Below are 22,110 nucleotides of genomic sequence, written 5' to 3' on the forward strand. Positions count from 1 at the left end.
TTTTCTGAATACTGGTCCTCTGCCACAATGCCCAGTAAAGGACTCTACTTCATATCTGTACACGTCTAGCCATTGGAGTTGGCATGCTGTCACCCTGACAGCTGTCCCTAATGAGGGGTCATGCTGAAAGAAGACAGGACAAGACCAGTTGCTAACAGGATTCCAAATGGTTTCACACCATCAGCTTTTCCTCATCCCATTCTATAGGCAAATCATTACACGAAACAGACTGCCAAAATCTGCCTTTCCATCACAACTTGCTAAGACAATAAAAATGAGTCCAAAATTTTATCTGGTGCTATGAAAAACCTTCACCGTGCTCTTATGGATTTATATCACCTAGGTTCCCAGCTAGGCTAAATACCTATAGCTCTTGGTGACATCACCCATAAAAAAATTGTTACCTTGGCTGAAAATAATGGGGCTGAACAGGTCTCAAGTACCTTTTGTCAGAAATGCTTTCACCAAACCTTATGTAAAACGTTAATTATTTTATATATACGAATATATATACACACATACATGCAAAATCTACCTGGCATTGAAGTTAACTTAAAAAACTCTCTTGTTCTTCTAGGGGTTATAAGGTAACATTTATAGTTAGATACATAAAGAACAGTAATTAATACGAAAATCGTGAGTAGAAACACCATGTTCCAGTGCTGCCTCTTCTTGTGCAATCTTGTTTCCCATCACAACTAATAGATTAGTTTAAAACAAAGAAAATAAGAGGAAAGAACTTCTAAATGAATTGTCAGGGCTGATAATTATTTGAAAGAAACACATCCCTAAACAGAGAAAAAGAGTGAAAATGCACAAAGAATTTTTTCAAGTACACTTCAACAAAAAGCCTGATGATACCTTAATTTTAAAGACAACAGTACTCAGTTGACAACCATTTCTAAGCATCAGTGTATAAAGCAATGACAAACTGTCTTTTAAAAAGCCTGAAAATTATTTTCTGATAATTTATGTTTATAGATGCCTCCTTTCACTTCATGAGCCATGCAGAACACTTCAACTGCAAGAAAGTAAGGGTCTTCCAAATAAAACAGCGAAGTCGCCTTCAATTATTTTTTTTTAATACCTGGAAGTTTTTTTTTTTAATTACTTGTAATGACACTGTCCCAGCTAGGCTGCCAGGAACGTAGCTATGGACCTTCCTGTGTCTCCTGTCCTCCCAACCCACAGAAGCAGCAAGCTGCCTTTTCAACTGCCTTCAATGTCCTATTCTGAGCAGTGAGGAGAGATTGTCCCGGTCCGGTCATTACAGAAGACACCAAGCCCATATCCTTCTCGGGTCATTCACAGGGGACAGAGGCATTTTCAGGGTGAGAAAGGCAAAATGAAGACTACAGAAAAGGTGGCTGCAGAGCTGGGTCTTTTTACAACCTCGTGCATTCCCAGTGCTGTCTGAAGTACCACGTGGGAACCTTCAGCCCTGGGGCTGCCCAGGACTTCAGTAAAGTAAAAGCAGTTTAGAGATGACAGTTAATTTCCACACTCTGCTTCTCTATTAAAAGGAAGTGAAATGCCTTGGGCATTATGAAAGAGAGTAAAACTTCTTGGTTCACGTTATATATAAGCTTCAGCACCTAGAAAACTGCCACTGTCAGAGAGAAACAGCAGGGAAGAGTTTCCTAGTCTCACCAGAAAAAAAAAGAAATCTAGTGTAGAAGAAAAGAATAATTTCAGTTGGGAGGGACCTACAACACTCATATAGTCCAACTGCCTGACCACTTCAGGGCTGACCCAAAGTTAAAGCATGTTATTGAGTGCATTGTCCAAACACCTCAAACACTGGCAGGCTTGGGGCATTGACCACCTCTCCAGGAAGCCTCCTGCAGTGCTTGACCACCTTCATGGTAAATGAAATTTGTTGTCATTAGTTTTGATCTGTTTTTTTGATCTAGTTTTTAAGATCGACATCCCTATTGATCTCCTTTATTTAAAGTATTAAATGAAACATTTAACATCACACTTACAAAATTTTGTACTTGCCAATATTAATGAATGTTTCTCTTAAGAAAAAAAAAAAAAAAACAAAACCAAAAAAACAAAACAAGAGGAAGGTATGGAGAGGTCATTTTACCCAGTGTAGTTTAGGCAGGACATATACATTTCATTACTGGGGCAAAGCATAGCTTCACCTCCAAGAAAATTAATTCCTTACCTCTACAGGAGGCATCTTTGTACTATTTAAATAAAAGTAAATTAATGTGGAAGGAAAAAAAAGTATGTATGGGGACAGGGTAACCACAATGTAAGGTCAAGCTAAAGCATACTTTTTCTTTGGTATGCAGAAGTATAAAGAAGTGGAATTACTTGGGTGAGGGATGGGGATTTTTATATTCTAGAAGTAACGTATAAAGACTATTGCACTAGGAAGGAGTATCCATGAATTAAGCAATCCTTATGAAATTGTTTAGAATTCCTGATAATGAAAGTGTCAGACAAGAAAGCAGCTTCTTTTCACAAACAACTTAAAAACTTTAATCTGCTTAAAATTTTCTTTCATTTTGACACACATTGTCCAGAACTAATATTTTGAACCATAATAATAAAACATGGGAAGGAAGGCTGTTATGAAAGGTGAGGCAACATATCCTTTATTCTTTTTATTTGCCTTAAAAGAAGCACACTATAAACACGATAACAAAAAACACACTAACAGAAACAAAATCCCTTCACACTTGAAATGGTATTAATGACTTGCTAAACACAAATGGGATACAACTTCTTTAAACACGGTAAAGATTTGACTCCATTTCTGAAGAGTGAAGGGAGAGACAAGAATACATAATGATGGTTTCAATGTTTGAATATTAAGAGATAGTTTCTATTAATTTATATTGCTGGAATGAAAGGAAACAAGGGAAATCCTCATAAAGGATAAGGAGAGCTATATACCAATAAGTCTAAAATCAAATGAAAACCAATTAAAAATCAACCAGCAATTGGTTTTAAGGAATGATTACTTTTTTATGGCCAAGACATTTGGTTAAGTTTTCCTTGCCTAAAAGACAACAGGGAAAAGGGCTGGAGGGTGGGGGGAAGATGCTATTCAAGGGAGAGACAAAATAAGACAGGAGCTGGGGAATAACTTCTATGTATTCATTGGTTTAAATAGTGTTTTGGAGTTCGACTGCTATAAACGATGGGAAAATCAACCTCTCATTAAATGTTTGTTGTGAAGCAATTTAATAGAAATATCTATTTGATACAGTAAAATTTCTGTATTCTTCCTTGGCTTCAACTGAAAGCTCTGCAGTGGTACACACTGTTCTGCTTTTATATTCCTTCAGGCAAAACAGCAAAAGGAATATGAATACAATCTAGAAAAGAAAAAGGGCAATCTTAACTCTATCCTTTCTCTCTTTTTTTTTTTTTTTTTTTTTTTTTTTTTACATAAGTGCAATTATTTTGCCTTGCTGTATGAAATCTGGCCAGCGCTTATGAAAGTAAAACTGACTTCCAGCGAGAACTACATTTATATTTCCACGATGAAAAGAAGTCCAAAACTTCCAAATGAAGCAAATTCACCAAAGAGATTTCCAGCCCTGCTACTGAATTAATACCGTAACTCTATATCCGACCAACTGCTTAGATTCAACTTCAGATAAAATAAAAAAATAATCTGACTTGGTATTTGCAGGGAAGCCAAAAGATTAAATATTTTCTGCTGCAGTGATTCCTGCTGTCTGTCTGCACAGTCTTTCAGCCTTTGACTTCAAAGGTTTTTTCGCGATACTAAGGGAAATATATTTTGCTGATAGAAAACCATTGTATATTATCATTGGAAATATTTTATCACTATAATTGCTCATTTTGATTACATTCTTGCTAGGCTAGTTGCTGAAGCACAAAGAGGTAATAATGAAAAAGGAAATAAGTATCACTAATTATATCTGAAAAATAAAACTTAAAGGAATATCTGCTTAAACTAAAAGCATCATGCTTTCCTATAATACTCATACAAAATTTTATTGAGCCAGATAAAAAGATCAGCTTTCTGTTCTAAAGTTCTGACAGTGCCATCTAGAACTAGCTACTGCACAATGGTAAAGATGTTACCTATAGTGTAGATAAGCAACTAGCGTAAAAAAAACCCCAAATTCACACAATTCTTTCAATTAAAGTCAGTTTTTTTCCAATACACCTGAAAGATGAAAATAGTTAATTTTTGTCTCAAAATTATTTTATTTAATAGAAAAATAATTCATTTGTTTCTATTTTTAAGGTAGTTTAAAGACAAAGAACTTCTAAAGTGAAAATTTCAGGAAAAAAAAAAAAGTCTTCAGTCTTCCTGCTACTCTTAAAATTTAAATTTATTCAAAGTATCCTTTTTTTGCTAGGAAAAAAAAAAGGTTGAATGAAAATTTGCTTATACTTCCCTATCTTTTTAAATTGTCAAACAACACGGAAGAAGCAGTGCCAAGATGTAAAGAACTGAAATTTTCCAGGAGAACTTCAGTCAGGTGTGGAGGACGGAATGGCCACTGAACTCAGATTAGCAAATTAACTTTTGAATGCTTATTAAATGGAACTTAAAACTAGTTTAAAAAAAAATTCCCTGCCTTTACTGAATCAGTTATAGCAACGGCTGTTACTTATGTGATTTTGTGATTTGAAAAGTCTATCTATACATTCAATGTTAGATGTATTAAAAAGCTGTGTGAAATGAAAGTGAAATCTGATTTGACTGAAAAATAAATATGAAATTAAACTTCTTGTAGAGCTCCAGTAAAGCTACGTCTATTCAATACTCAGTGCTAACGTTAATCAGCAAAACCAGTTCTAGTGCAAAGTTTCTTTTTTCTTTCAAACACAGTTAATTAAAGGATAATTCTAACTTCAAGCTTAGCCAGTAAATATTTTTGTAAGTTATTTGAATCTTAGGTGTGATTGCTAGACATTAATGAAATGGTTTACTAGTGCTTTAAAGCTCTTAATTATTGAAAATAAAGTTAAAAAAAAAAAAAAAAACAAACATGGCAAGTAAAAAGATTTGGGAAAAAAAAAAAAAGCAAAGCAAAAAGCCCACATTTCTTGCTGGAAAGTTGTGGCAAGTAATTCCGCTTTGCATCAAAAGACACGTGTATCACCCTGATTTGCACAAGGTAAATGGACAATGGTTACAGAGAGGTATCTCACATCTCTTGAGGCTCAGCAACTGTTTTTGTTACATGTGACTCCTTCTCTTTAATGCATTCAGTTGCCTTCAACTTCTTCCAAAGCTCTATCTGTAAACTCTGCGCACTTCTATATTTCACTCCAGGAGGGTAGACTGTTTTCCCCAAGAACTCAAAGTGCTCAAATCACTGCTAGTCTTATCTCTGATAGGCAAATTTACAAGCAGATGGGCAGTCTGCCATTAGTAGGGGTTTTCTTCACCCCTTACAAAAACATCCTGAAGGGTTGGTTTGGGCAGGGTGAGAGGTTTTGGTATTTTTCTTTTGCTACTGGTAGGATATGTGACTTATTTACTATGTTGACAGCAGCTTTTGAGGCCCAATTCATTCAGTATGTTGGGTTAAAAATAAATTAAATAGCAGAGCTCATATATAGTTGGTGATCTGCCCTACCATGAGTCATCTATGCCTGTGAGAACTTCCAAGTACAGCCAGGACTTCAAATTAGAAGGCATTCAGTACCTGGAGCCTTGAAATCAAGGTTTCATTCATGACCTTTACCTACTCAAATACTTTACAAGCTCCTGCTTCTCAAGACAAACACTAGGCACTCCAGCAGGCACATCATTCATCATCCATATCAAATGATAGAGCCATGCATACATTCTTTGAACAGTTCCCTGCTCACTTTGTCAGTGAAAGCCTTTAGCACCAGTTGAAACCAACAAAACAAGTTAATTTAGAAATGAATGGTGATGGCTCTTGGCTATACTAATATACAGTGCACCTCTCAAAACCTTTGCAGAAGCAAAGGTGAATCCTTGCTGAGCTGCTTTGACAAGCGTGAAGCCAGAAGGTCAAGTGAAGAGATGATTCCTCTCTAGTTGACCCTTCCGCTGCCGCATCTTGAACAGTGCCCAGTTTCAGGGCCTCCCTGTACAGGAGACCTCAAGATGCTGGAGGTAGTCCAGTAGAGGGTTGCTAAGATGGTTAAGAAGCTGGAGTGTGTGGCACTGGAAGAGCTGCTGGTGAAACAACGCTTCACCGGAGAAGACTAAGGGACAACTTAACTGCATACCCAGGCCACTATTTGCAGAAAATTCCACTACTTAAAAGGGGGGCTACAGAGAGAAGAGACAGATACAGGTACCCAGCAAAGACAGGAGAGAGCAGTCATAAGATGCAACGTCAAAAATTTCAAATTGGTCGTAAGGGAACAATTCACCCCAGTAGAGCGGAGAAACACAGGGATGGAGAGGACTGTGGAACTGGAAAATTTCAAAACCTGACTGGATAAGGCTCTGAGCAATATGACCTAGCTTTGAAGTTGGGCTGCTTGGAGTAGAGTTTTAGGCTGGATGCCCCAGAGACGCCTTCTGACCTAATTTCTTATACAGTTCTGGAAGCTTTTCCTCAGAGCAAGAAGAAAAGAAAAGAAGGAAAAAAACAAAGCCTGTGAAAGAGTTGAGCTAATAGAGCAACTACAGCAGAATGAAGACAAAAGATTTATATATAGATATTTTTTTAGAAGTGGAACTGATGAAGGTTCAAATATGGTAACAAGTCAAAAAGTCGGTTAAGAAGAATCTCCTGAATTCTGCAAGCTAACAGGAAAAGGAAGTAAGGAGTACAAATGTCTTTTGACACAATCAGACCCACTTTTTAATTAAAGAGTCTCCTGAAAGGAACATACCTTTCCTAGTTAACATCCAACAAATTCAACATGGCTGTTATTATAAGTTACACCTACCAAAATACAAAGCTTTACTTTCTGCATCTGTAAGATTAATACTGCAATTTGATATGGCAGATGGTCTTGCTGAACTACATTTCTTTTTACATTCACGACATTTGTAAGGGATAGTTTACTATTTGAGTATCTCATTCTTGCGTTTTATAGTATTTATGAAGATTTATTTTAAAGATAAGGGTGCAGGTTTTAGTGTGTAGTAGTTTAACTCGTATTTTAGAGTACTGCCAAAAATGTAAAGGTTGTGTAAAGCTGAAGAAATGGAAATTCTGAGTCCTTTCTCTACAGTCGTAGGTTTACTTAAGTGGTCTGTTGAGAAGTGCTGTTTTTCTTGCACTATTTTATCAAAAATATGTCCATTTTGGAGAACTTGGCCATAGACAAAGTTACCTAAACTCCGCAGTTACAAGAGCACGCAATATTTCAGCTGAACTATTCTCAATGAAATACCAGCTTCCAAACAGAACAAGATGACAACTCTGTGCAAAATCCACCTGCTTACCAAGAAAGAGAAACTATACTGTATTTAGGACAGTCAGTTTCCTACTATTACAGACTGAGTTTCTGCATTACTTCCTGCATTAGAAAAAATACCATTTGCAGAAAATTGACTTTGCATCATATATTTGATCAGCACCTACAATTGTGAGACTGTGAAACAGCTCTGTCATACATTTCCTGGTAATATTCCTTACGACCCACTTTTTCAAGAACCGAACTTCATGCAAAACCTAAACCCCTGGCATATTTTTATAAATAATTTATAAAATTTATAAAAATTATATATATAATATAAAATTATAGAAATTTATAAAAAGTTTACAAAGCAGATTTGCATTAAACTGAGAGAAATTCAAAATAGGAAGAGAAGAGGATCATGCATCAATAATCTCTTGATTAGAGTAACTTCTCATGAGGCATTTACTGAAAAGTATCATGTCCTATTCTGACAAGGAATATTTTTTTCCTGCATTGGGAAAATCTAATGCCATAGGTGTAAAACTAGCAGGGTCAGAATTTTCTCCCCTTTCCCAGTCTCTCATGTCTGTCTTCCCCTCCCTGCCCCCTTAATTTCTCACAGCGCAGGCTCTTGGATGGGAATCATCAGTATTCCAGTCTCCATCAGCTTCAATAATGCAATCTGATAGGATATTTACCTACTGGATGTCCTGATTATTGGATTATTAAAGGAAAAAAAAAAAAAAAAAAAAAAAAAAAGAGGGGGAAATGAAACAAACGAGGAAACAAACCAGAGAGAGACTAAGTAGTATCTTCAGATTTTATTTGACCACTACCACTGAATTATTTGTAATTTTTAGTCAGGTTCTTAGCTATGTGTTCTTGTGAAAAAATGAAAAATATAAGCATATTTTACAAATCTGAAGAGAACTGGACCATCAGTGTGGTGTCATTTTACAACTCAGACAATCTGCAGGCAAATCAACAGGCAATCTGCTATCAGCACCCCAGAGCTACACTGTGCTGTTGATAGATGCTGAAGTAGTTCTCATCAAATTTATTACTTTGGTTCACTTCTTAGCACACAAGGACATCATGTGCAGTTATAATCTTATTAATACCTATGATGTTAGTTCTTAGGAAAAAAGAAAAAAAAAGTGAAGTCATATTAGCAACATACAATGAACTGCTCACACATCTAACAACACCGACAATTACTTGTGAGACAGCTTGCAGTAGCAAAGCAGATTTGCATCTGCTACTTTACTAGTTTTAGTAAGCATTAAAAAAAAAAAAAAAAAAGCACACACAAAATTGTTAGCAATTACTGTGTAGCATAAAATACATCTTCATCCAACAGTTATAGTCAATCTTCACACTGCGTATTTTACAATGACTTCAGAATTCAAGTACTTAGCATGTATAAAATGAAGTTTGAACAGAATCAGTAAGAAAAACCTTGTATTTACAAAACATAGATCATTACAAGAAAAACACACACATGAAATGAAAAACAAAACAGCATGGTAAAGAAAGCACGTAAAACTACATTAATACATGCTTTCTAGTGGAAACTATTAAATAATCATCTAATAAACAAAAGGAATAAAATATGAATGAAAATAGCAGCAACAACTAAATGGACTGTTTCCCCTCTCCCCTCCAGCCCTTCACATCTTGAAAACAGTGGATTTCAAAAGAAGAGAGGAAAAAAGAAGAGATAAATATCCTAATCAAGCTAAAGGAGCCTAAAATCTCTGAACTAAAACATTTTTTCATGAAAGTATACATTTTAAGGATATCCTCTATGAAATCTATGAAATGTTCTGGACAAAGACACTACTGGTTTGAATTCAACTGTCATCATTTGCTTCCTCGTGGTGTATTAACGGTCACATAATTAAGACAAGAGTGCGGTTTAAGAAGCTAGCATCTTTTCACTGATGGCTTCTTCCTTTCTCTGAGGTATATACATATATACCGGACATATAAAATATAAATGTACATTTGGCAGCTTAACAAGCATGCTGGAAATGAACTAAAGTCTCATAACCATTTAGAATGGGTTATTTCAAGCCCCCCCGTGCCACACAAGGATCCCCAGATGAGTGCAGAGGAAGAAATAGCTTCACATATTCAACAGCAAGAGACAGCTACCAGCTCTGACCTTCTTCCCAGCCGCTTATTCTCTGTCTCTTCTAGAAGTCATGAAACGGCTCTGAAAAGCACAAAGTAGCAGACACCTCTCATATGCTCTTCCTAATAGCATGGTCTTCTACACAGAGTAGTAGAATGTTCAAAGGGAAACAAGAAAGCCTTTTGTCCTCTACTACCTGAAAGCTGGGATGGCAAGGGAGGAAGGGCACAGCTTGATCCTTTACAAAAGAGTAAATTATATAGTGTGGTCACAAAGAATGACCTAATTACAAAAATACAAAACTAGATATTTGCATATTAAGGAAAGGTAGCAATGAAGTCTTGTCCCTGGTGGAGAAGTGGAGCACATTCCTTCACTTCATCACTTCAAACATTACCATTTCAGGCCTCAACAGAGAGAACAGAATAAACCCACTAATTTTTTCGTTTCTTCTCTATATATTCTATCTGGTGTCACCTGGTACTTTTTCCCGACACCTCCAGGGTTTAAAGACTAACTTATCTGAGCATTCAGAGAGCCAAAGTGAGAGGGTCTATCTTAAACCTCAACGTGTAAGACACCTTCTTTGCAACATTTCCCAGCTGACCAGACACCAAGCAAGGCAGATTGGCAATCCTTCTATAACTTTACTCTTTTTAGCTACCTGGTCATGAATTGGTAACACCGCCAACAGATCTGCTCAGGAATGCTCAAAATGGGGACTCCCACTATCAGATGGATAACTATCCTATCAGATTTGTTGAGCCATAAGTCAACATTTTCATGGGACCAGAATTTTCTCGAGATTTTATCAACCCGTCACACTATCACAGCTTTCAAAACAGCCCATTAAAATTCCAGTAAAGATAAAGTGACTGGCAGTAGAAACAAGTGAAAAATCATCAAAAAACAGAAAGAAAATTAAAATCATGATACCCTAATTATTCCACCTCTGCATAGCACTTAGAATGATGTCTTAAAATTCATTTCTCCTGGGAGCCTCTGTGTGAACAAGGAGAGTGTTCACAGTTAAAACTTGAAAAATGAAAAAGTGTTATTTCTTCTTTTTGTATTTTTGATACAGTAGCTTTAAAAAAGCCACAGCTTCAGAGTTTGGGGAGGCGGAGAAGGGGGAGTATGTCCCATTGATGTACTCTGAACTATAAAACCCAGTTATTTTTTTTCCCCCCTTAATTCATGGACAAGCATCACACTACTATTTCTTCCATTACCTTTTTTAACTAATGATTTTGGTATTTTTGAACTAACTGTTCTACATGCTAATAAAAGAAAGACTCCGAAGAACATCCCCTGTGCTCTTGTTTAATGGTTGAATTTTGAAACATGCAGCATACAGAAAAGTCTGCCTGGAAGATAATAAAGAACCGAACAAAAAGGAACAGCCACATGAAAATGTTCACTGTTTTGAAAAAAAACCCACATTTTCTATACAGCTTGGTGTATTATAAAGACAACTGTCCATTTTAATGAGACACTTTCATCATATATTCATAATATGAAATCTGGTAAGCAGAGAACACGAACTAGTTGTAATATTCAACTTAAAAACCATCCAGTTTCCAGGTGTTTCTCTTTTCCCAGATCTCTCTCTTCTTCCTGGAACTTTATATAGTATTTTGTCAAGAAGTCACGCCTAATATTTTTACCAATTGTAGTTTTCATTAATCATCCACACCAAAAACAAGTATTCTTTTTCCTTACATTACAAAGCTTTCAGAGCAGCCCAAGGTTACTGTCAAAAAAAGTTTTGAACAGCTGCAAGTGATTGTTAACCTCAGGCAGAATTTAGCATTGGTAAAAATGCTTTTCTAAGTTAAAGGAATACTTGTTTTGAAGGCATTTGTCTCTTTCTCTTTTTTCCTTGTTAAAGGGAAAAAATTGCTGAATAGCCAGTTTAATCAATTTCTGGATTTCCGCCCTTGCCTTGTTTTCATTTCAGCCTGTCAAGAAACTTGGATACCTTCTGCCTAGGCAAAAAAAGCCTGACAGCAAATATCTAACTGTGGCCGTAGGTATGAAATCCATGATTTCTAAAAGGTTATATATGAACTAGATGATGGCACTAGTAAGTAACAAGCGCAGCTTCCCTCTTTGCTTTTAAATGACCACGAGAACATCTGACTTGTGCTCAGGTCCTGCAAGAGCTAGCAATTCACTCCCAGTAATAATATAGAAGTAATGCAAAACACGAAATAGGCTCTTTACCTGAACAACTAGTACACTTGTGAGAAATGTAACAGCATCAGAAAGCTCTAAGGAGGTCCCATGTGATCTGAAGAGAAGCTTTAATTTCCAAATCTCACCAAACCAATCATTAAGTCTAATAAAAGGCAAAACAGTAAAAAATTGCTTAAATATCACTAAATGATCACTGTGACTACAGTACTACTACTGCTGGATGCTAGGCACTAGACTTATTGTCAGCAAGACCAAATCCTAAACACCTCAGGAACCAAATCAGATAACCCACTCCAGAACTGACACACCAGAATTGGACATAAAGTTCTAAGTGGTGACCAAGAAGGAAAACAGTCCAGTCAGACTGCCAAACAGATCTAAAGGCTTGTCATTAGGATACGAAGTGACATTTCCTTTTTTCTGAAGAAATCTTTCCACTAAAGACCAAGCACTTATGAATGCAAATTTCAGAACACTTCGTTTATTCCTCATACTGAATACAAGTCAATTGCATGTTTATTTCTAAATTTGCTACAATACTAGAGAGCTGGAGACACTCCTTTCCTACAGTACAAAAGAACAGCAGGTTGGGATTGATCCCTAACAGCACATTATATTTAATTCAGTTATATCCTAAAAAGTAGTCGCTTCATGCCTCAGCCACAGAAAAACCTCTGACAGACCAGGAGATGAAGATCAGGGAACATCTCTTCACATGGGGTCAGAATTTGAAGTATTGCTCTCACCTCATTAGCCTGTTCTCCTTGTAATTTTGGAGCATAATTAACATAATCTGTTTAACTCCTTCATCTACTACTTACATTTGATAATGAGATACCGGACCCATCATTCCTTATTCATAGCTAAACCCCATAAATGCAAATCAGATCAAAATCTCAGGTACATCCATTAAAATCCCGTTGTTATCAGTGAGAGTATGTGGGGCTCCTGTGCAGACTACATCCCTAAAATCTTTATGGCTAAGTTTTATTTGTGTTCAAGTATGCTCAAGATAATTACCAAATCAATCATCACGAAACACCTTTGAGTACAACCATATTTCAGGAAGGACAGCAGTAATGACAAGTGCTTTCTTACGACAGGCTGCTTTCCCACTCTGTTTTTCCATTTTATTTAGGTACCGGATTTCTAAAACAGCAGCTTCAAAGTCCTACATTTCTTAAAAGTGTGAATTATTAATAGCAACATGGTTAAGTTCCTGTGCATTATTCATTTATTCCTACCGACAATTTGTGCTTCTGAAAATTCGTCTCTTTCACTGAACCTTATATGCCGACATATTTCACATAGCAAGAAATGCATTGGTGGTTGCTGAACTGGCAGCAGCTTATAATATTGTGATATAAGCAAACCGCAGCACAAAATATTTTATCTGAGAAATCCTTGCTTTTGCATACGTAGTGATTGTAATATTCCAATCTTAAGCATGTTCATTTCTTTCCCTGATTTGGTTCCTTCCCTAACAAGTCTTGTTCAGTCCTCAAATGCTCTCCCCCCACTTCCCGTGATGTCTCCCATATCCCTAGGCAAGGACTCCTCAGCCTGGGATGTGCTGCAGAGAGCTGCTGCCAGGGATCCATGCCTTTTATACCTCCTTGAGTTTGCAGTTACTTCAGTGATACACAACACTCTATCCACCGATTGTACTCAGGAGGCTACACGACAGGATGAAGCTTGCAGCTTGCCTAAATCAGAATTCTGGGTTAAACCTGGGTGTAGCAATAACTACATCATAACAAAATCATGTATAAGAGGTAAACAGAAACAGCGATTCAGGTTTAGATTTGTATTTTTACAAAGTATAATTTTCTGGTGAAAATAGACTTGCTTAAAAAAATAAGCCTTAGATATTTAGGGTCAGCTTTTTAAAGTAGTGGAGTGCACTGAATCCCAGCACCTTGCACACAGCATTAGGTGCACAACCCCTAACAATTACTGTGCTGTTAGATAACCAAGCACTGTTAAAAACCCTGACAGAGTACTCACCTGCATCTCTGAAAAACTTTAAAAAAATCTGATTATGAGTAATTCAAAGCCCTCCAAGTGTGCCAGCGTTCAGTGGAATTTCACCCATGACAACCTTCTACAAAGGATCAGCCTTCAGAGATGTACAAGTGTTTACTGAACGCTTAGTCAAAAGTAAATTTTTACAATATATAAAAATAGAAAGACGTATCTATCTTTAACCGTATCAACAAAATGGAAGCTTTCCACACAAGATGAATTTAGACCCCCAGGCCTCTCCTCTTGAGACTCTTCAAAACCCAGCAATACATTTTACCACGTTTTGATTTTAGGTATGATATCATACAAACCCAGAAACATTTTAAGTGTAAGTAATTGCTAATGCATAGGTCTTGCAGTTTTCTCTCAGCTGAAAAACTCCAGCCTCTGCAGAGTATTCAAAACATACAGGTTTTGCATTCAGGTGGTACCTGAATGTCTCTCTCTGACGTGTTTGGCTCTGTGCATACTTTCATTCATCATTTTTCACACACTCACTGTCACCTTCTTTGAAAACTGTATATCGTCCATCTCTGTAAGTTACTTTATCCTCTTTCTTTTAGCAAGAGACTTTGAAAACAAGACTCAGTGCTGAAGCTGGTGCTGCTGACATGGCTTTATGTCAAGAGGGTACTATTAGGGTATCCCCAACAAATTGTGCAAATCCCCAACGCACAGTCCTACTTCAGCACGACCAGCTAAGGAGCACTGCTCACACATAGGAGACCGTTCAATACACTCAGCCTGCTTTCACTACCTGGTATTGTTCCACCTATCTACTTGCCCACCACCTGCCATTTCTGTGTCTCTCCATCAATACTCACCCTTCTACGTTTGTTATTTACTTCTTTAAAAATTCCTCCCTAAAATCTCTCAAATGATTCATAAATTTTGGAGATTCTTAGGCTTGCCTGCTTCTTCTAGCATGTTTAATCCCCTTTGCTCTTTTGTTGATGTTTTCTCATACTGTTAAGTTACTTTTAGAACAACCACACAGAAAAAGAAGCTAATGGACTCCCGCAAAATAGCCTGAAGATACAAAGGGACCTCCTCCCCCAAGAAAACTTTGATTAACAGTTCAGGAAAATTAATTCATTAAAAGTAGTAACTCCGCCGGTTTAATGAAGCAGAAAGAGAACAGAATGCAAGTAATATATGTATCAGACCTTTGGGCTTAGAAAGGCATACAATTGCTGAAGTTACTAAACAAACAAACAGGAGTTTTCTGAGCAAGAGTAATTTTACTGCATCAGACAAGCAGTGAATAGAATATGACATTTCAAACATTTTCTAACTCCAGAGCTTGCCATCATCACAGTAGTTATCTGGAGCATACGTGACTAGCTACAGCTTTTCCATAACTGTGATGCACTTATGAATTTTTCAACACAGATTTGAGAGCACTCTATTTGCCTTTATTTCTGTATCCGTCTTCAGCTACCAGTGCGGCGCAGAAATCCAATAACAATCACAGCCAAGAGACAAGAAAAACCATGTGTCTTCTTGTCCTATGTTGTTACTAAAGAAACCAACAAAAACCATATGAATGGTGGCAATCTGTCGTTCAAAAGGGATTTCTGCAGATAACTTCTCATACTGGATGCTCTTCAAACTATACTTCCTTTTATCGAGTTGTGGAGATAGAATCTAATTCAAGGTGCTTTCATGGTTTCTTTTTTTCCCCTCAAGAGACCCTACCTTTTAGTAGATCAGACAGTTGTTGCTATTTGTCTGATGTTTGTATATGAGAGATGATGCAAAAGGATAACTAAGATATCAGCTTCTTCAAACCCCCATTTAGATTAGTCCAACGTACTATGAATCAAACTGTGACCTCACCAGTCAGACAAATGAACAATCCCTCACTTCAGCAATCGCACTGGCTTCAAGCCCTCACAAGCCAGATGATAACCCAAATTGAGGCAGACTCAGAATCTCATTCTGAGAAAACAGTGATGAATTTGCATTCATTGAGGCTCAGAGTTGTTAAAACATATTGCTGTACACTGTAGCTTAGTTTGGAGTTACACTTGTCTCTGATAAATAAACTACTGTCACATATGCTTTAGGACAGACAGAACTGAACTGATTATAGAACTAGCTTGGGAAAAGGAATTTAAGATTTATAGGCCGAGTAACCCCAGGTATGATGCTTTCTGAAAACCACACTGCGTGCCTGACTCAAGACAACACAGACTCTCTTCAGCTTAGACGGCTCAAGCAGAAGACAAGAGCTCTTCATGTTGCTCAACAAGGTTGTGACTTTAGCATAGTTAATTTCTGCTATCAGAGTATGTCTAAAATAGGAATCACTATTTTTTTCTTCACCTTTCAGTGGGGGAAAAACCCACTCATCATTACTTTTCCAGTTGCTACCAGGCTGGCCCCATTACTTGGAACACAGGGCTCTTGTTGCTATTAGCGAAGACAATGTTTCAAATCCTCATGGCTGTTATCATAAAGTATGTTGACTACTGCTAATTTTGTTGCAAAACTTTTTAAAAAAATCTGGTATGGTGAAACTACTATTACAGATACTAAATAGAAGTATCACCGGCAGAGCTGTTTCATTTATTGTCCTCATTTAGCAGATTTCAGAAAGGACAAATCAGAATAAACCAACGAATATATGAAGGCAGAATGGGAACTTGCAATTTTTGTGGTGATACTCAATGAAATATAAATGGTAAAATGAGAATTCTAAAGAAAACCAGCATCGGCAGGTGTTGCCTATTTTAACAGGCCCCTACTGCCAAAGTTTTGAAAAGCTCAGGTATAGGTACAATTTTTTTTCCACAGATAATACTATATCAAGCTATACTTAAATCAGAATCTGGAAAGCTAATGCCCAGACATCTTACCACAGCATGGTCATCTGTAGTCAGATAGTAGAATTATGCGACAAACCAAAAATTTCTGGTATCATCAGCTCTGGCATTTAAAACATTCATTCAGTCAAAAAAACAGAAACAATGGTTAACTTGTTTCTACAGCACCTATGCACCTGCATAATATAAGGTTTAATAAGTCATATTTAATTATTATTTCCAGTTGCAACCCACACCAGTATAATCTAGAATAAAAAGCCATACTATGGGCCCTTCTAAGGTGTCTGATTGAAAAAGGTGAAGTGCATATTGAGTTGTGCAGCTGTACCAGGCAACAAAAAGATAAGCAAATATAGCCAGCTAAATCTCAATAAAAATTGGGCCTTGCTTTTCAGTGCCCTGAAAGAGCATTATAAATGGCACAATTCAAATACGGTATCATTTTAAGGGAGTGTATGAATAGCTGCATTGCTCTCAGCTTCCAGAGTCAAGATGAGCACAATTTCAAAATTTTCTGTACGTTAGTGCTCCTTGGAATGCAAATGAAAGAGCTAAGCCCTAAAAATTCCTCTACTCGCACTGACATGGAAACCTGGCCTTTCTGCTCTGAAAACAGCAAAAGGTTCACAATCTCTCATAATTTTTTGTACTACAGAATTGCATCTTCTAGTAATTTCAGCAGTCCCTTTGGATTACTAAACTTACTAGGTCCACTGGTGCCACTGAAATATCAAACATCCTTTGAGAATTCTCCGTAAGGATCTTAATTACAACTCCAAGTTTCTGAATACTGAAAACTCTGGAGCATTAAAAAAAAAAAAAAACGTTGATCTTTACAAACCCTCATTTAAATTCACGATTTAAATGCAAATTAATTTTGCAAGTTGATTTATAAAGAATGCAGGTCATAAAGATGTTAGAATTAGTGTCAAACAATAACAAAAAAGCTCTACTTGTAACAGCAGTGGTCCACTAAACAGCTCAAAGGTGTTGAACAGGACCAGTTAATGAAGTGACAAGTGCCCCCATGAAGGGAAAACAACTGTAGCTTTTTACAGATTCTCAACCCAACCCTCAATCCATCTAAAGTGTGCTACAACTTCAGATGGATAATAGATAAAATGAAGGAAAACCTTGGCACTGATGGGAGTTGAGATCTAGGAATACATCTTTTATGGAGAGACCTGATTTGTTCAGAAGCCACACAATTCCAAGATCAATCCCCTGAGAAGCTAAATCAGCACTCTGAAAGACATGCTGCTTATTGAAGTTGCTGAACTCCTCCCTGGACCATTACACACCTTCAACAGAAAAGCACTCCAAGTTAGCCACCGTGTTTCAATCTGCAGTCCGTGTTCCTAAAACTCATATGCCATATTAAAAACAACAGAGTTTTAAGGCACCACCACCTTTGCTTTTTCCCAGCCTCAAAATCTTTCATTAAAAAGTATTGATAGGGGTATTAAAAAGAACACCACCGGTCAATAAAAGCACCCAGCTGAGCATGCAGGAAATTGCGGTCTGTGTACTAGCATTAAAGGCCTAGATATTTTAAATTTTAAGCACTGTAATTGCCTTGACCTGCACCCTAAACACAGGTTTACCTTCTGTCAGCCCAGAAACTCTCAAACCCACTCATCATCAAGTAACCGTTAAAAGTGCCCCTTGCAAATTAGGTTGCCTTTCCTTCAGGAGGATGTAATTTTTCAATAAAGCTCCCTAATAAAGCAAGTAATTGCTGTGCAGTAGTCCCATACCTGTTACAGAAAACACAAGTCTACCATAAGGCTACTGTATACTTTTACGTTTTACATGTAAAAGATTGTTATGCAACTGTGATTGAGATCAAACACCAAATCCTAATGAGCTGTCATTCCCTGCAACTATCAAGCCACAAATTACTTATGGAGATGCTCTTTGTTCTCACCAACATTCTTATTCTTTTTTTCTCCTTCCTGAATAACTATTTATTACTTAGCAATTTTAAGCAAAACTGCATACTAATGTCTGAGGATGGAGATTTTTCTTTTCTAAAGGACAGTTGGGAAAAAAAAAACCCTTGTAAATCAGAAACATTTCTTCCTTTTTCCTCTGATATAATTCTTCAGAGTCTATGGGTTGCATCACTCATTGAAGGGGTGAAAAGTACAAAGGTATACATTTAATGCTAAAGATTTGATCTTTGAGAATATGACTGAGGAAAGTGATTTCAGAAAAAAACAGTTTCTGCCACAGCAGACATTAAAAATAGCCACAAAATACTATACAGATGGCTCAACAGATCGGCACAAAGACACAGATTAGCCTACCTCTAGGACACTGCTCTATTTGATACGCATACCTTTGGATACGAGTAGACGAACAAAAATTGTGGGGGTGAAGAATGAGATTGGGTTTTTAAAAATTCTCAGTGTCTTTTTGTAACACTATGTTGAGCTCTACTGCAGCTTTTGATAACTGAGGGTTTCACTCTGCATACGCAATCTGAACAAAGAGCAAGACAAACCCATGGTGGCACATTATAACGGCAGCCTCCTACTGTGAACACCTCCTCACCCTGTCAAGAGGGAAAAAAAAGAAAGTGGGAAAAAAAAAAAAACCCACCAAAAAACAACGCCCAAACTAACCAGAGACAAATCCTTGGGATATAAATGCTTTTTTTCTCTTTTCTCCTTCCTGTTGAAATGTATTAGACATCCAAGAAACTGGCAAACTTGGTCCTATTCTTTCAAGCCTTGTGAAGACAGCTTTGGTACAGAAACCACTACCTGTATTCTCAGCCAGAATAAAGTGCTCAGGGTACCCAAGGAAATGAAATGCTCTCTAGCCCATTCTATCTCCTATCTTAGAAGCTATCTCTCTTCAGCAATATCTGAATTTTATGTTACCTGGCAATAGCCATAGGCTGTGTTTCTAAAAATATTAAAATTAATTTCTATTTGTTTTCAGGAACTGTTATCTTTGTTGATTTACATCTTTCCTATATGATTGAGAACCCACAGAAAAATTAACACCCACTCCAATCCCCCCAAAGAAATGAAGGTCTTAATGGGGATGAAGTGTACAGGGCACAGCTGTGATAGGCAGTTGTCCATTTCACAAGGATTACCACCAATTCTGTAAAAAAAAGGGAATTTAGGGCACTGTTTTGTGAGCAGCTAAAAAAGAAACAGTGCATTTAATTGAAGTGTCATCTACAGTAAGTTTGAAATAACAGTAACTGAAATCTTTAAATTTCATGTAGGGGAATGCTACAAAACACCAAATTCAGAAAACCTATGCAAAATGACACGATGCTCTCTGCTGCTGAGATCAGTACCTATCAACTCCAGAGTACCAGATTCTCAGCCTCTTAAATATCTCGTGATTAAATGATGAGTTCCTGATTGTGATTTCTGTTTCCTTGGTTTCTCTGTAGCCTTTTGGCCAAGATTTCATGCTGTCCTCCCCATCCTTAAAAGCTATAGGCTGAAAAAAAAGACAGGCTGAACTCATCCAGGTGGATTTAGCACACATCACGCTGCATGTGTTCAGGAAAAGTAATGCACGGAACAAGTCGGTGCTGTACAGGCTCCATTGCTTCATAAGAGCATCCTCTTTCCTCTAAAGCCTTAAGACTAGCAAGGTACCTTGATCGGGATCTCTTTAGGAATAAGGAGGTAAGAATAATCTACTCAGCAAATAACCACCAAAACCCACCACGTTATTATGAAGCTCTATGACCACCGCAAACACACAATTTTGTAAATTACATAGCGTAGCTTGGTTTCAAGCAACGAAATGTCATCACTGAGCTTGAACACAATGAAGTTGGTTTTGGGGTGTTTTGTATAACTACTATTATGGAACAGCTGAATAGCTCCTGAAGGGCTTTGACAGGGACTCTGGAGCTTGCTGTAATACAAAAAGTAGTTTCTTATGATAAACTAAGGATTAACACTGTGGTTCCGTGTCACCTAATGCTTTTATAAACATATCTACAGCAGCTGAAAAAAAAGATTTTTTTACACTTATGAATTGACTTTGAACCTGACTAAACTAGGCATTTTACAATTTGAAAAAGCACCGCTCATTACTGCACACAAGATAGGCATTAAAGACAAAACCTCCACAGTAAAAGGAACTAAATTTATTATGGAATTACCAGAATGGAATAAGTGCTTTGAATTATTTATTTTCCACTAACCATCCAAAGAGAAGAAGTTGCATGAGGCAAAAATCCAATAAGTGAATCCATGATTTATGTATGAAGCATACCACATTAAATCATAATTTACAGCATGCTGTATGCCAAGAAAAAAAAAAAAAAACACAAAGTTTGTTAACAACTAAGACAATGGGAAGAGTGCAATGGGGTGCTCATAATGAAAGAAATCTTTGGTTCATCCTATCTGTCAAAGTAGAATTAGAGGGATAAAATATGCAGTAAGAATATCAGCTCCAGAATCAAGAAAAAAAATAAAGTTTGTTGTGGGAATTATTACCGGGGACATAATAAAGGTTTTATAGTGACATCAATCACAACTGAAAATTTACTGCTGGCTTTGTCGACCAGCAAAAGCTGTTGTTCCGTAATTAAACACCCCGAACGAACCAGCCACCAGCTCCAGGGACAGAACCGAAGCGGCACCGGCACGGGGGCCACCAGAGCCCCCTCCCAACCCCAGCTGTTGTCCCTTACCAAGGTTTACACCGAGACAAGAGGACGGTGGGGCACCAGACCCGGCAGCAGCGAACTCCCGAGGGTCCCGTCCCCGCCAGGACCCCGCGCCCCCCGCGCAGCCACTTTCCTGCCCGGGGGCGGCGAGGCCGGGCCGGGCCCCAGCGCGGGGCGGGGGGCAGCGGGCCCCGCAGGGGTCTCCCCCCCACATACACACACACCCCGAGCGCTGCCGCCCCGGCACCTCGGGACCGGGCGATGACCCGCAAGCAGGGACCCGCATACCGACACAGGCGGGCAGGTGTGCGGGCAGGTGTGCAGCCCGCACCGGGCACCCCCGGGGCCGCCCCCTGCTGGGAACCGCAGCGGGGACCCGCACCCGCTGGGGGCGGCATGTGTGTCGTCCCCCACCCCGCTGGGGGCAGCCCCGGTGGCGGTCGGGGAACGGAGGATTCCTACTGACCTTTCTGCTGCCTGAAGGACTGGATGGAGCCCGAGTGGTGAACCATCTTGGCGGCGGGCAGCCCTGCCAGCTGCCAGCCCGCCGGCTGCGGGGCGGTGGCAGCGGGGGGCGGGAACGCAGCGGCGCGGCCTGGCCCGCCCCGGCCCGCAGCCCCTGGCGCCGCCGTTGCTCCGACAACGGGCGGAGCGGAGCGGAGCGGCCCGGCCCGGCCCGCCGCGCAGCGGAGGCCGAGGGAATGGCGCCGTCCGCAGCCCGGCGGGGAGAGGCGATAACGCGGGGCCGGCAGCTTCCCCAGTCCCGGTGCGGGGCGCTTGGGCAGCCCCAGCCCCGCGCTGCAGCCGCCCGTGGCGGGGGAAGCTCCGTGCGGCGCCGCTGAGGGGCAGCGCCGGCCCGAGCCCCCCTCAGGGGGCCGGCTGGTCACGGCTGCTGCCTCCTGCAGCCCCGGGCCCTCCCCGGC

General features: G+C 38.8%; 1 protein-coding gene across 1 annotated transcript in view; it reads right to left on the reverse strand.

The window, feature by feature from the left end:
* The window catches only part of ANO3 (anoctamin 3), a 138,331-nt gene extending 116,574 nt beyond the window's left edge, over positions 1-21,757 (reverse strand). The window contains exon 1 of the mRNA XM_040609404.1: positions 21,654-21,757. Within this exon, the coding sequence (XP_040465338.1) occupies positions 21,654-21,699 (46 nt within the window). The 5' untranslated portion in view covers positions 21,700-21,757. The remainder of the gene's footprint in view (positions 1-21,653) is intronic.
* Between the last annotated feature and the right edge of the window lie 353 nt (positions 21,758-22,110).

Source organism: Falco naumanni, chromosome 10, assembly GCF_017639655.2.
Source record: "Falco naumanni isolate bFalNau1 chromosome 10, bFalNau1.pat, whole genome shotgun sequence".
Lineage (NCBI taxonomy): Eukaryota > Metazoa > Chordata > Aves > Falconiformes > Falconidae > Falco > Falco naumanni.